This window comes from Orcinus orca, chromosome 6, assembly GCF_937001465.1.
Source record: "Orcinus orca chromosome 6, mOrcOrc1.1, whole genome shotgun sequence".
NCBI classification, from domain to species: Eukaryota; Metazoa; Chordata; class Mammalia; order Artiodactyla; family Delphinidae; genus Orcinus; species Orcinus orca.
The window spans coordinates 5,203,779-5,218,850 of NC_064564.1; the positions used below are offsets into that span (position 1 = coordinate 5,203,779).

At 37.5% G+C, this 15,072-nt stretch overlaps 1 protein-coding gene across 3 annotated transcripts in view; it reads right to left on the reverse strand.

The window, feature by feature from the left end:
- Positions 1–4,992: 4,992 nt before the first annotated feature.
- SPOCK3 (SPARC (osteonectin), cwcv and kazal like domains proteoglycan 3) overlaps positions 4,993–15,072 on the reverse strand; it is a 440,790-nt gene continuing 430,710 nt past the window's right edge. For all 3 annotated transcript variants that reach the window (XM_049711361.1, XM_049711362.1, XM_033403539.2), the window contains 3 exons: positions 12,039–12,101; positions 9,105–9,242; positions 4,993–6,678 (listed from right to left, as the gene is read on the reverse strand). In XM_049711361.1, the coding sequence (XP_049567318.1) occupies positions 6,515–6,678; positions 9,105–9,242; positions 12,039–12,101 (365 nt within the window). In that variant the 3' untranslated portion in view covers positions 4,993–6,514. The remainder of the gene's footprint in view (positions 6,679–9,104; positions 9,243–12,038; positions 12,102–15,072) is intronic.

Consider the following 15,072-nt stretch of genomic DNA (forward strand, 5'->3'; position numbering starts at 1 on the left):
GGTGATGTAGCTGTCATCGGACTTTCCTTGAAGAGATACCTGGAGATCATTTCAGTCCTTTGGTTCCCAAGTTCCACTGTCAAGAAGAAAGAGGCTGGGAGGGGGCTTCCCTGGTGGCGCAGTGGTTGAGAGTCCGCCTGCCGATGCAGGGGACACGGGTTCGTGCCGCTCTCCGGGAAGATCCCACATGCCGCAGAGCGGCCGGAGCCTGTGCTCCACAACGGGAGAAGCCACAACAGTGAGAGGCCCGCGTACCGCCAAAAAAAAAAAAAAAAAAAAGAAAGAGGCTGGGAGGAAGCTTTTTTATTATTTGTCTGGATTCGGGCAACTTGTTCTTAAATTATAAAAACCCACTGAGCCTACTTCATTTTCAAGACAGAGATAACAGTCATTCTTATTTGGCACAAAGCAATTCTCTATAAAAGTTGTGCCTTCCCTGTGCTGTAGTTTACAACCAGCTCCTGGTAAAGAGAAAAAAAAGCCCCGATTTGTAGGTTTTGCCATTAGCATGGCAAAAATACTCCAACTGTGACCAATCTGAATCTTCCAAAGTGATGTCAGTAAATCTGGAGATGGGAAGAGAGTTGATGAATAAATGAAAATACGGATTTTCAAATCTTTTTGAATTAATGAATAAATCCAGAGGCTGACCAGTAAAAAAAATTTTTTTTAACTAAAAGAATTAACTAGATTGTTCTTTTGCTAAAAATTCCAAATTCTACATTAAAAATGCAGTTGCTCTTCAGATGCACTGCCCTCATTTCAAGTGTCCATGAGCCACATCGACTGGTGATAAATGTATCAGCGAGATTCTAGAACAAACCACAAGACAGACTTGACTTCCTAATTTTTAAGCCAGTAGGTGGCTCTTCTTCCTGGTTTGCTGCTGTTCTATGTGAGAACCCGCAGTGTATGTATCAGCATTTGGGAGGGTCCTCACCCCACCCCTGGACGTGTAGACAACACTCACAGCCCTTCACCATCACAACACAGTCAAAGGCAGGGTGCCTTCCGGATGGAGAAAAGTGCACATTAGCAGAAAACAGGTTGATTAAGAAGGAAATACACATATCTAAAAAGACCAATGGGCTCCCAGATCAGCAAAACTTATTTGCAAACAATTTCAAAGAACACTCAGTCTAAAGTATGTCAATCAAAGAAAGCCACCAAGGCAGAGGTGAAAAGCACTCATTCTGAATCCTCCTGGGACAGTTCTACCTCCGCCACAAATATTTCCCAGGAGTCACCAATTCTCTCCTGGAATTTTATTTTTCTCGGTATCAAGTTATAATAAAATGACCCATTAAAATCAATTTAATTAATACTCATTAAAATCTTATTTACCATTTATCAAATTCAAATGTATCCTGTTTATCCTATTTATCATTCTATTTAAAATATCCTCTTTTGGGCTTCCCTGGTGGCGCAGTAGTTGGGAGTCCGCCTGCCATTGCAGGGGACGCGCGTTTGTGCCCCGGTCCGGGAGGATCCCACATGCCGCAGAGCGGCCGGGCCCGTGAGCCATGGCTGCTGAGCCTGAGTGTCCGGAGCCTGTGCTCCACAACGGGAGAGGCCACAGCAGTGAGAGGCCCGCGTACCGCAAAAAAAAAAAAAAAGAAAAATCCTCTTTTATATATGAAGTCTCCCTCTTAAGAACATGTAAATAATCAACTACTACATAGTTTCAGTTTTTATATTTGTGTTTCAAACACAAATCATGCGTTTCAAATCATGTTTCAAACCAGGTAATTCCTTGAGGTAATAGCCAGTAACTTAAGATATTTGGTTTACAAGGAGCAGAAACTCTCAAGTTCCCAAATGGGTGGATTGTTTTAAGGACACACAGGAAGTGTCTAGGAGACAGGCATGTTGCCTGAAGCCATGGAAAGAATCCAGGACAGAGCAGAGCCCCTGGGGGCTGGAGCCCAGGCAGGTCTGGAGGCCAGGGTAGCAGATGTGCACATCTCACCCTGATGCTCCACGAGGGACACGGACAACTCGTTTCCCTGGGTCCTACATCTCCTCTTCACTCAACAGGTGAACTCTCTGTCTCCAATCTCACTGAGCCTGTCGTCTCCTAAGTTTGGTTGCCATTCTCACCTTCCATCATCAGCTTGCACTGTAATTGGTAAATTCCTTCAATTTCCCCAATTCAAGAGAAAGAAAACACGTTTGCCCCAGCTCATCTTTTTTACACAAGGCCACCACTTAAAAATCTCTGGCCATGTCTTTTGTTTCCCCACCCTCCCCACCCCGTCTATTCTCCATAGATCCATGGATGTCAATTTCTATATCACGAAATTGGTCTTGTAACTTCTTTTCATAAACATTTTTCGATGATTTCCCCAGAGATTCTGCGGTAACTCCAAACTGCTCGACATGGCATGTTGGAGCCTCCCAGTCTGGCCTCGATCCTTCTCCTGTTCTCACCAGCTCACGCTCTGCTCATCAACTGCTCTCCTTCTCCACGCTTTCCCTCCATCCCAAGCCTGCCTGCCTCCTCTTCAATTACCAAGCCGGGTTCTTGGATGCTTTAATCCACAGAAATTGATAAGAGGCCAGACCACAAATTCAGGCAAAGCCTTACTGGGACTCGTGCTCTAGTCCGAGGGAGCGAAAACAAGTACTCCTAGAGCTCAGCAATGAATTTGGTAAACTTGCAGGATATAAAATTAATACACAGAAATCTCTTGCATTTCTACATACTAACAACGAAAGATCAGAAAGAGAAATTAAGGAAACAATCTGATTTACTGTCACATCAAAAAGAATAAAATACCTAGAAATAAACCTACCTAAGGAGGCAAAAGACCTGTACTCCGAAAACTGTAAGACCCTGATGAAAGAAATCAAAGATGACACAAACAGATGGAAAGAGATACCATGTTCTTGGATTGGAATAATCAACATTGTTAAAATGACTATACTACCCAAGACAATCTACAGATTCAGTGCAATCCCTATCAAATTACCAATGACGTTTCTCACAGAAATAGAACAAAAATTTTTAAAATTTGTATGGAAACACAGAAGACCCCAAATAGCCAAAGCAATCTTGAGAAAGAAAAACGGAGCTGGAGGAATCAGGCAGTCTCTTCCCATTCTCTGGGAAGACTGGACAGCTAAAAGTAAAAGAATGAAACTAGAACATTCTCTAACACCACACACAAAAATAAACTCAAAATGGATCAAAGACCTAAATGTAAGACTGGATACTATAAAACTCTTTGAGGAAAACATGGGTAGAACACTCTTTGATGTAAATCGCAGCAATATCTTTTTGGATCCGCCTCCTAGAGTAATAAAAACAAAAATAAACAATGGGGCCTAAAATCAACCTTAAAAGCTTTTTCACAGCAAAGGAAACCATAGACAAAACGAAAAGACAACCCATAGAATGGGAGAAAGTATTTGCAAACAAGGCAACCGACAAGGGATTAACCTCCAAAATATACTAAAACCTCATGCAGCTCAATATCACAAAAACAAACAACCCAATCAAAAAATGGGCAGAAGAGCTAAATAGATGTTTCTCCAAAGAAGACATACAGATGGCCAAGAAGTACATGGAAAGCTGCTCAACGTCACTAATCATTAGAGAAATGCAAATCGAAACTACAATGAGGTATCATCGCACACCAGTCAGAATGGCCATCATCAAAAAGTCTACAAACAATAAATGCTGGAGAGGGTATGGGTAAAAGGAAACCCTCCTATACTGTTGGTGGGAATGTAAATTGGTGCAGCCACTATGGAGAACAGTTTGGAGGTTCCTTAAAATCTAAAAATAGAGCTACCATATGACCCAGCAATCCCACTCGGGCATATACGCAGACAAAACTATAATTCAAAAACATACATGCACTCCAATGTTCACTGCAGCACTGTTTACAATAGCTAAGTCATAGAAGCAACCTAAGTGTCCCTAAGTGGAGGAATGGATAAAGAAGATGTGGTACATATTTACGATGGAATATTACTCAGCCATAAAAAAGAATGAAATAATGCCATTTGCAGCAACATGGATGGACCTAGAGATGATCATACTAAGTGAAGTCAGACAAAACCAAATTATCATATGATATCACTTATATGTGGAATCTAAAAAAGTGACAGAAATGGACTTATTTACAAGACAAAAACAGACTTACAGACTTAGAAAACAAACTTATGGTTACCAAAGGGGAAAGGTAGGGGGGAGGGATAAATTAAGAGTTTGGGATTAACATATACACTCTACTATACTATATATATATATACACTGTTTTACTATATAAAACAGTATATATATATATATATATACTGTTTTACTATATAAAACAGATAATCAACAAGGACCTACTGTATAATACAGGGAACTTCACTCAATATTCTGTAATAAACTAGGAAAAGAATTTGAAAAAGGATATATGTATAACTGAATCACTTTGCTGTACACCTGAAACTAACACAACATTGTAAATCAAATATAATCCAATATAAAATAAAAATTAAAAAAAACAGCTTTACTAAAAGACCACCATATTTGTTACTTGAAATTCATTTGCTAAACCTCTATATAGCATTTGATTTTTTTTGTCTTTTTCCAACCAATCCACAAGTTACATTTTGTGATTTCTATACATCTGTTATACAGATAAGGTTATTCTGTCACTCTTCAAAAAATGCAGCTGCTATAGAAATTTAGCTAAATATGTTAAGTATAATACCACAAAAATGGGCTTAAAAATACCACCGTCAACAAAGGAAATGACCTACTTTGCAATGCTATGACAAATGAAAACAATTAAAACAATCTGACAAAAAAATATTTTTAAACGTATCTAATAAAACAATATGCAAGATGTCAAGAGCTCTGACTTTGAAACTCAAAATTAAAAAAGAACTTTTCTAGCTAGTTTGTGATGTATGCTTTTTAAAAATCAAGAAACAGATTAAGAATCCTGCACGCTACCATCTATACCCCAGAAAATCATTAAGGAACAGTTTAATTTGGTTGCAAGATTCTTTATTTTGTAAACTATACATAAACAGTAAAAAAGAAAATGCATTTTACCTTAAATATTACATAAAGTTAACATTAAGGATTTTTTTCTTAGTGTATATAAATCAAATGGAAAGAATCCAACAACTTTATTTCAGTGGATTGTATATACTGGGAAACGAGCTGACCCACTGTTTTTAAATGGTGACACCAGTGTGTAACACCCAACAGGTTTTTCCACTTTTATTATGGGCACAAAACCATAGGTCTGATATCCTTAAAAGCGATGGTGTACCAGAAGGGCTACATGATTAATTAACATGCTAACTTAAATACAACAATTAAAGTAAGTTTTGTTGCAGTTAAATCTTAAATGCTACTCCACACAATAATCATAAACAAGTCCACATGGTAACTATGTAACAGTAGAAAAAAGAAAGAAAGTATTCTATTTTCTTCATTCCAGCAGCAGTACCGGGACTGGTATTAATTCGTGATTAGGTGTGCCTATCTATGCCTAATGTCCTATGTGGGGATGCATGCTGAAACCTTTCTATTTCTATTTTGCAAGGCACCATACAGTATGTTCTCTAAGTTTCGACACTAGTAACAAAAATGGCATAATTCTTAGATTAAATGCAAATATTTATCTAACATAGGAAATAAAATAAGAATGAAGATTTTTAAGTTTGATATTGGGGCAAATGACAAACTTTTTGTAAAAATATGGTTTAAAAGAATCTTTCCCTTTGTCTTTCTACTTTAAGTTCTGCACCCTAAGTTGCTGGTCAGAAAGATAAAGAAACCTAGAAAGATAAAGAAATCATGCTGGTTAAGATTATCAAACAAATCAACATAAGACTGCTGTCTAAATTAAAATAAAAATTAGAAAGGACAACTATGTTTTTAACTTTCAAAATCCACGGTTTTTCCCTACTGGCCATTTTGTAAGATATCTGGTCACATCCAGAATAACTTCAGAACTAAAAACATCACTAAAACTTCATAAGTAAAAACACACAAACATGGTGGAGGTCTCCAGGATGGTGACTTCATTCTTCTCACTTTGTGCTATTCCCTCACTCACCTCTATATCCCTCCAGCTCTGGGAAGAGTCTACTTGGAAACTGCAATTAAGGTCATGCATATTTTTATAAAATCCTTAGGATCCAGGTCACTAGTATGTTATTGTAGATTCAACTTAGAATTTCTCCCAGAAAAATATCACCTATGACCTCAAGCACTGGTTGTTTTGTTTGTGGCAGACTCACAGAGATCAGTAGCTCTTCATAATTTTCTCTTGTCTGGCTAGACTCCATATGTGTTCTCTTTTTCATATAAAAACTCAAAGTAAATGATACTTCTCTAAACATAAAGTTCTATGACTTTAGTTGCAATATTTGAAATAATTATACAAAATATAAGTGACTTTTAGAATCATTTTGTTTTGGGGCAGGAAGGTACTCCTCAGTAGGGGATCACTTGGTAAATAAAAGAAACATAGAATTTGTTGCTCTCAGCTCTCATCCATCAGATGTATCCATCCTGGTCACCACCATCATCATCATCCCCTTCATCCTCATCATCATCTTCAATCTCATCTTCATCGTTCATAATGTCATCTTCATCGTCATCAGTAGCCCATTCACGGAAATCTCCACTTGCAAAATCTCCAGAGATCTCAAAATCAATAGCTTAGGAAAAAAGTAAACATTAATGTCATGTGACTGAGTGGTAGGATAATTTCTGAGGGTCAGAAAATTCTGATGAAAATTTAGGAAATTAATAAACTGAGTCACTTTGCTGTATACCTGAAACTAACACAACATTATTAATCACCTATACTCCAAGAACAAAAAAATTTTTAAAAGATAAATAAAATAAAATTTTAATTTGCTCTTTAGCTTTCTTAACAAAAATAAGGTAAAATCCATTCTTTCTCATTTGTTAAAATATACAGTGCTAAAAAGCGGAATTGTTGCTGAGGTCTGATATGTACGATTTCCAGTTCAGTAATATTGAACTCAGCCCAGGTTTTATAAAGTCCACGTCAAACTTTGAATTTTACGAAGAATTGAGAACTTCTTCTCTTAGTGTGTAGGCAAAATAGTTGCCCCTCAAAGACGTTCACTTGCTCATGGCTGAAACCTGTGACTGTGTGACCTTACATGGTAAAGGGGCTCAGGAGATGTGATTAAATCACGGGCCTGGAGCTGACAGGTTACTGTGGGTAACTGGGGTGGGCCCAGGTGATCACCTGCATCCTTAAAATCAAAGAACTGTTTCCAGATGAAGTCAGAGGGCGGTGTGATTACAGAAGAACAGTCAGAAGCTGGGCCAAGGAACGTGAGTGGTCTTGGGAGAGGACAGGGCCAGGAAACACTGTCCTCGGGAGGGAGCCTCAGAAGAACCAGCCCTGAAGACACCCTGACCTTAGCCTGGAGAAGCCCATGCTGGACATCTGATGTTCAGAAGTGCAAGATCACACATCTGTGTGGGTTAAGCCACTAACTTTGAGGGATTTTGTTGCAATAGCAACAGAAAACTAACACAGCCAGTAGGTATTTTAAAAAATGTTCAGAAATTTATAACGACTATGGAGGCAGTAATGCACACATATCTCAGAGTGTAATCATTTCCCAACTCTCCTAGTACCACTGTGTTTATTTTCTACCCTTTCTAGTATTTTGGTCTAATAATTCTTTGGTAGCTAATTATAGCAAATCCTATTAATGTCATCCAGTGCTTATGAACTGATTGATTTCACAATACAACACACTGAAGTTCGTATCTTTTGTGAAGAAAATGTTATTTGTACTCTTCTACTTCTTGTATTTTCTTGATAATTTCAACATGCCGAGAAAACTCACAAGTCACATTCCCAAAACCATTTCCCTGTCACCTATTGAATTCATCTCCATATAATTATTATTTATAAAATAAACATCTGAAATTCTTTATCCATCACGGATAACTGAAATAACCGATAGTGCAACTCATTCAAACTATGTGTTACAAAGCTGTGTTCTCCACATGTAACAAGTATGTAATGTAGCTATTGAGTACTGTACTCCATCGTACGGAATCTGAAAACACTGGCCGAAAGCTATTAAACAAAACCAAGCTATTAAAAGTGTTGTGGAATAAATAAATGCAGAACAGGCATTTAAGCATTAAACGCGATTGCTTTTATATACCGTTTACCATTTATCTATTTCTAAACAATCACAGTGTATCAGTTTAAAAATTGCATAAAGGAGAAAGCTAAACATTTTCTGAAATACAAGACTGACCAAGTACTTTGTTTACATTTTGGTCATTTGTATTAGTTGAAACATAATCCACTAATTCCGTCTGTGTGTGTGTGTGTGTGTGTGTGTGTGTGTGTGTGTGTGTGTGTACAGCTAAGTGGCTTTTGTAGTGAAAACTCTCCACAGTACAAACAGAAATACTCACTTGAAACCTGCATTCTGAAAAAATATTTCATGAAAGACAAAAGACATCCCACTTAAAACTTTACAATGTGTGCGTTATGCTTAACTGTAATATTATTTTTTTAGGTTTATATGTAAAATGCATGCTCAGAAAAAGAACTAGAATATTAATTATAATTACCCTTCAAACAATTAAAACTATATTTTCTCACCCAAACATAAGGAAACATGCTCACACAGCTGCAATTTATGGACCTTTACTTTAAAAAGGTTACTTTTTCTTTCATTGGTGCTCCCATGTTCTCCCTGAGTGACCTTCTCCAAAGGCACACAGATGGGAGGATGCTGTGTGGTGACACGGCACCCACCAGCGCCCGGTGACCGGGCCCAGGATGGATGACACAGTCTGCCTTACCCGAGAGGAACACGGAAGGCATGTGACATCCTTCCTGTACTTGAAGGAGTAAAAGGGGCCCACCTTTCATTATTCTTCCTTAAAATATCTAAGTTATGCAGTTCTACTTGTTAGTTATACAACTTTTTCTAACATGCTAGGAGTGAGCCTTCCTGTCCCCCCCCCGCCCAGTACACTCCGTAGGGTTTGCATAGAGTTGGGCAGAGAGTGCGACTCTCCAGCACTTATCCTGCGGGGGAGAAATCGTGGCACGCGCGGCCCTCCTCCTTACCACAGTCTGCTGCACCGCGCCTCCTGGACCCCACGACTTCCCTTCCGTATCGGTCCACACACCAGCACTGCCCAGCGCTGCCGTGGCACTGCGTCGGCTTGTAGTAACCATCTGCGTCACACTGGGGGACGTACTGTCCTGTGAGACACGCACATGTGGTAGGAACAAGGGTCACCAACCATGCACTGACTCACTCAAGACACACACATATGAGCTCCGGCTCCAGGCTACGAGCTACGGTGCAGGTAGAACAAAGCAGGCGCTGTCATAGTGAACCTCTTGCATTTCTTCTGTTGAGCAAATTTACTGTCTTGTCTTTTTAATCACTCTGCAGAGGGGGCTGTTTCCGGATGTACAATATACAGAATGAGAGTTGATGAACGCCATGCATGATAAGTCACCCAGACCACTCAGCAGGGCATATGAGACCCTTCACCGTCTCATCACTGCCAATTTTTGACTTTCATCTCCCCAAATTTTCATTCATGTATCCTCAGCTCTTTCCACATCAAGCTGTTTTCTACAAATGCAGTCCTGCTTCATCTCTCTATGCATCTTCTCCTCACCTGGAATCCCTCTCCTTCCCTCCCTCTTGCAATGTAAAACTTGACTGAAATGTGACGCCCTTCTGTTAGGCTGGAGGGTTTCTGATATATTTCTTCCATCGTGTATGTCTCTCAGTGCATGCATTCACCACTACTCTGTGGTATCCTCTGTATTGGGAACTTTCGGTTCTCTTGATTTTGATCGCTATACGAACAACTCACACTCAGTCTAGCGGGAAGCTAGACACTTAGTTTCATAATATAATATCTAACATGTACCTGGCACACTGCTAGTGATAAGTGTGCAATGATAATTGAGAGGTGAATTCACATTCTTCAATAAACACTCCCACGCTACAGTGTAAGCTTTAGGAGATTAGACAATTTTCTTGTCTTTCCTGACCAACTGTCTGCTCAGTGACCAGATACACTATAGTTACTTGGTGAAAGAAAAAAGGAAAAACAATGACTAATAAACAGATAAAACATGAAACTGTTCCATTTAGTCCTGCAACAATATGCGATCATTATTTAACCCTTTAAAAAGTTTCAAAATTCTGATATATAAATAATCAACTTAGTTTGAAAATTATAATTCATTTGAAGGATTTGAACTTCTGGTCTTCGAGTGAGGTGGACCGGATATCACCAATATGGGAAACTCGAGAACACCTTCTGTGGATATATAGCAGGAAAGATAAGGAAGATTTTCAATATTATTATCTCTACCTCTTAAAAAATACCATAATTTGACATACTTGACATAAAAATGTTAAGATGGACAGTTAGTGGGGCCATTTAATTTGTTGTCTCCGCCAGTACGCTTTGGAAACAGAAGAGCATTATTAGGAATTAGCCTAGAAATGCAGACACCAAGACAGCTTGCAGCCTGGATGCATCGCACCTGCTACCGCATAACAGTGGACAGACTGTCAGAGAAGGATGCTTTCCTACCCATTTCAGAAGGAATATTGAAGGGTCAGTGCTCTCTAGTAATGACTTTCATTTTTATTACGTAAGATGAATAAAGATGACTCCTCTCAATTGGGCTCTAAATATGTTTTCATTTTATGTAACATCAAATAATCAAAGCCTGGATGTTAATAGCTTTTTGTCACTAATAGACCTTGACCAAGTCGAAGATATTTTCCCGTTGAATGTCAATGGCTTTTCCCAGTGCACATGAATGAACTTCGATTTGTAGAAAAAAACAAACCCAGGTACCAAGGTAACGTTTCCACCTGTGAGCTGGAAAGGTGCATCTTGTAACAGAGTTAAAAGAAATGTGATACATTGTAGCTTTTATCTAATGATGTGGCTTCACATCTAATATGCTGTATTAAAAAATTTAGTCTATTTATTTTGAACGGTGTATTTTCAAGTAATATGAAAAATCTTCTCATATAAACATACAATATTGTAATTACAAAGACAGCATATCATAATACAGATTAATCAGATCTAAAACCATAAAACTGTGTGCCACTAAATACACAAGAGCATTAACATACATGAAAAACAACAAGTGTTGCATATGTGGTGTTCTGCACTGTATGCTAAAATAGAAAAAAGGACATGTGTGGACAAACTTGTGAAATCCACATAAAGTGTGAGGCTTAATTAATAGGATTATAGCAATGTTAATTTCTTAGATTTGATAAATATATGATAGTTAATCTATACATGGTAAGATGGTAACTTTAGATGAAGCTGGGTGAAAGATACATGGAAACTCTACTGTACTTATAAAATTTCTGAATCTAAAATTATCCCAAAAAGAGTGTATTGAAAAATTGTATGTTGACAAAAATAAAGAAAATAATCATATGTAATAGTTTAACAATCAGTTAATAGCCAAGCATTCTAATATTTCAAGGCTTTGGGTGAAATTTGGAATTATCTATGTATCTGTTTATCATCTAATACATACATTTACTTAGTAAAAGTAAGTTTATAAAAAGTGCTGATGAGAAACTAAAAAATCTGTTCCAATTTTCCTGAGGAACTCAGCCCATGCTTTTAACCATCTCTCTCTCCCTCCCTCTCTCTTCCCCTCTCTCTACATACATACATACCATCAATTTGTGAACTGTCAACCACAGAATTAGAACCGAAGTTTCTGCTGCTTTACCTTTAGCATTGTTTAAATTTCTTTTTTACTTAATAACTTTCAAAATGACCATTATATTAGGGTAATAAAACAGACATCATACCTTTCAATAGGTAAGATAATAAAAGTAAGGCTAATGACTTTCAAAAACGTCATAAATTTTGTTGCCGAAATTTAGTGAGGTCCCCGTTTGTTGGATAAATATTGATTTTGTGTTGCTGTTTCCTGAGGGTTATTTATGTAAGTAGTAAAGGTGTCAGAGAGTGATCCACAACTCACCGAGGAGCTTCTTCACCCCGAGCCGCTTCTGAATACTGCCGAGCTCTGTCTGGCAAGGTGGGTCTGCAACGGCATTAATGTCACCTCAATGGTTACAGGTAAACAAAGAGGGGGTGATTTTTATGTTACCAAACCTTAGTTAGATTTACAAGGCTTTAGAAGACACGTTACATATCAACTGCTTTACTTATGGAGACACATACAAGTAGATACATATACATGTATATACACACACATCCATCTACACCTACCTGTATGCCTACACCTACCTCTATACCTACAGTACATCTGCACCATCATGTACATCTACATGTATGTCATCTACATCTATATCATCTACATCTACATCCACACCTATATCTACATCATCTATATCTACATCTGCACCTACATCTACATCATCTACATCTGCACCTACATCTACATCATCTACATCTACATCCACAACTGCATCTACATCATCTACATATACATCTGTATCTACATCTACATCATCTACATCTACACCTACATCATCTGCATCTGCACCTACATCTACACCTATATCATCTACATCGACATCTGCACCTACATCTATATCATCTACATCTATACCTACATCTACATCATCTACATCTACATCATCTACATCTGTACCTACATCTACATCATCTACATCTGCACCTACATCTATATCATCTACATCTATACCTACATCTACATCATCTACATCTACATCATCTACATCTGTACCTACATCTACATCAACTATGTCTACATCTACACCTACATCTACATCTATATCATCTACATCTGCACCTACAACTACATCATTTACATCTACATTTATGTCTACTTCTCTATAGAGAGGCTTTTCTACTTATTGTTTGATTATCTTAATTTCCTCAGAATGACAGAATTGGATGAAAGAAAGGAGAATGGTATAAAATACTTATAGGATGGAAAATGGTTCTTTTCATTGACTTTTAAAGGGTCAATCAACTCTTTAATGTAAATACAACTGACAGGTTGCTTCCCAAACTAACTGATTTTGTTTTCCCTCATTTAAAACAGTTTCTACGATCAAGAGAAACAGCTTCACATTGAAACATAATCTAGGAAAACGTGAATGCTTCCAAGTTATTCAGAGACACTGTTATAAATTTTGATACTGAATAACACTGACAGGCTTCAGTCTTTTCAGTTTAACACAGATGTTTGCAGTATATACCCAATATGGAAACAGGATGTAATATACAATAATTTCTGAGAAGCCATCTTTAAAAATAATAAACTTAGAACATTAAACCAATTTGGAAATAAGTATATGCCTATTTTTCAAACTCTTTAAAACCACTTAGAAGGAGATTAGTTTCATAGAAGTACAAAATTCTAAATAGACATAATATAGTTTGGCTTATTATATTTAATTATATATTTTCTAATATATATACATATTCTTATCTGAAAACAGTTCAATGTACTTTAGACTCTTATTGTAAAAACTTGCTGTTAATACTTGCTGTATAAAAACTGTACCACAAACTACTGAAACAGCAAAACAATAAACTAGTACTTGCTCCACTACAACTTTTTTAGTGAAAAGGCAAGATATAAGTCAAATAATTTAAGAATTTTTTACCAAACCAAGCTCACAATATGCAATTATTAAATTTGCATGTAAGCAGCAGAGTGGAAAGAGACCATGAGACAAACAACTTAGTATGTATTTTACAGTTTAATATGTCAGGCCAACAATGCTTTTCCTGGAGGAATCAAAAATGTGAAGAAAAAGTAATTTGCTTGAAAAACCTGATTACCTTATTGTTCTACTTCCCGCTGATACTGGCTCAACTGACCCCTTTGTTTTTTCTAATAATTTGTGAGTCTTATATTATTAACAGAATAGGAATGAAGTTGCATAATATGGGCTTATAGAGTAGACGTAACGTTTACTGCCCCCCAAATATGACATTTAAAACCAAGAGAAAAGATTCTAGCTGAAGTTTCAATACTACATTGAAAGCAACTCTTCTCACTGCTATGGGACAGTTATTGTAAGCGAAGCGATATTTCTCTTATCTTCCTGTGGGATTGCCCGAAATCAGGCACGTCTGAGTCTGACTCTCCCTGAATAAACCTGGGGCAGCCACAAACTGTGTGTAGGGGAACCTGCCAGATTTCGAGAGAAGTCATGACAGATTGGGCTGTTCCACTATATACAGTACTGGATTGAGAATATCTATCCTGTGCTCTGTCTGGCCTTTGACTCAGGTACACTCGGAGGGCGTGACTGAGATTGCGCCTGTCATTAAACTCTTGCAAATAACTGATGTAGATGAAAGGGCAGTGAGGTGGCAAAGTGCATGAAGGTTTGGACACGATTAGGCACAAGTTTACACACAAGATTTATTTCCCCCAATCTAATGGTGATTTGACTTTATGGAAAATTCTGATTTTATATGCTTAAAATTGTATGAAAATCATGAGTTATAAAATAGAGGCTTTAATGTAATCATTAAATTTACAAGTAGTTATTCCCAACAGTAGTTTTAAAAAATAAGAAAAAAAAAAGAACTAAAATCTTTTACTAGTTAATTTCAAAATGCTGTTTTTAAAAAAATTAACATTGTTCATTGTTTCGCATTCTGAATTTAAAACCTCAAAGCCTTATATTGGAACCATTCACACATTATCTATATTATGAATGGATAACTGTCAATGCAATGATAACAATGCATTTTTATTTTCCCACACAATTTTGAACTGAATAAAATGTCACTGGGAAAAATAAATAAGGAAATATCTCTATGTTTACAACAGTGATATACAAAGGTGTTCTTTCTATACCCACAACTAGTTATTTCTAGGGAGTATATTTCTATTAGCTGTCAAATATAGAGATACAAGGTGATGTCAAAACTGCTAAAAAGGTAGACATTGCAGAGGTGTGTGCGTGACCCAGTGGGTGTCACACACACCTGCAGGCGGTGCCACCTCCCTGCAGGGAGGGCACCCGGACCAGCTCAGCCTCTTTCTCAGGAGGCCTCTGCCC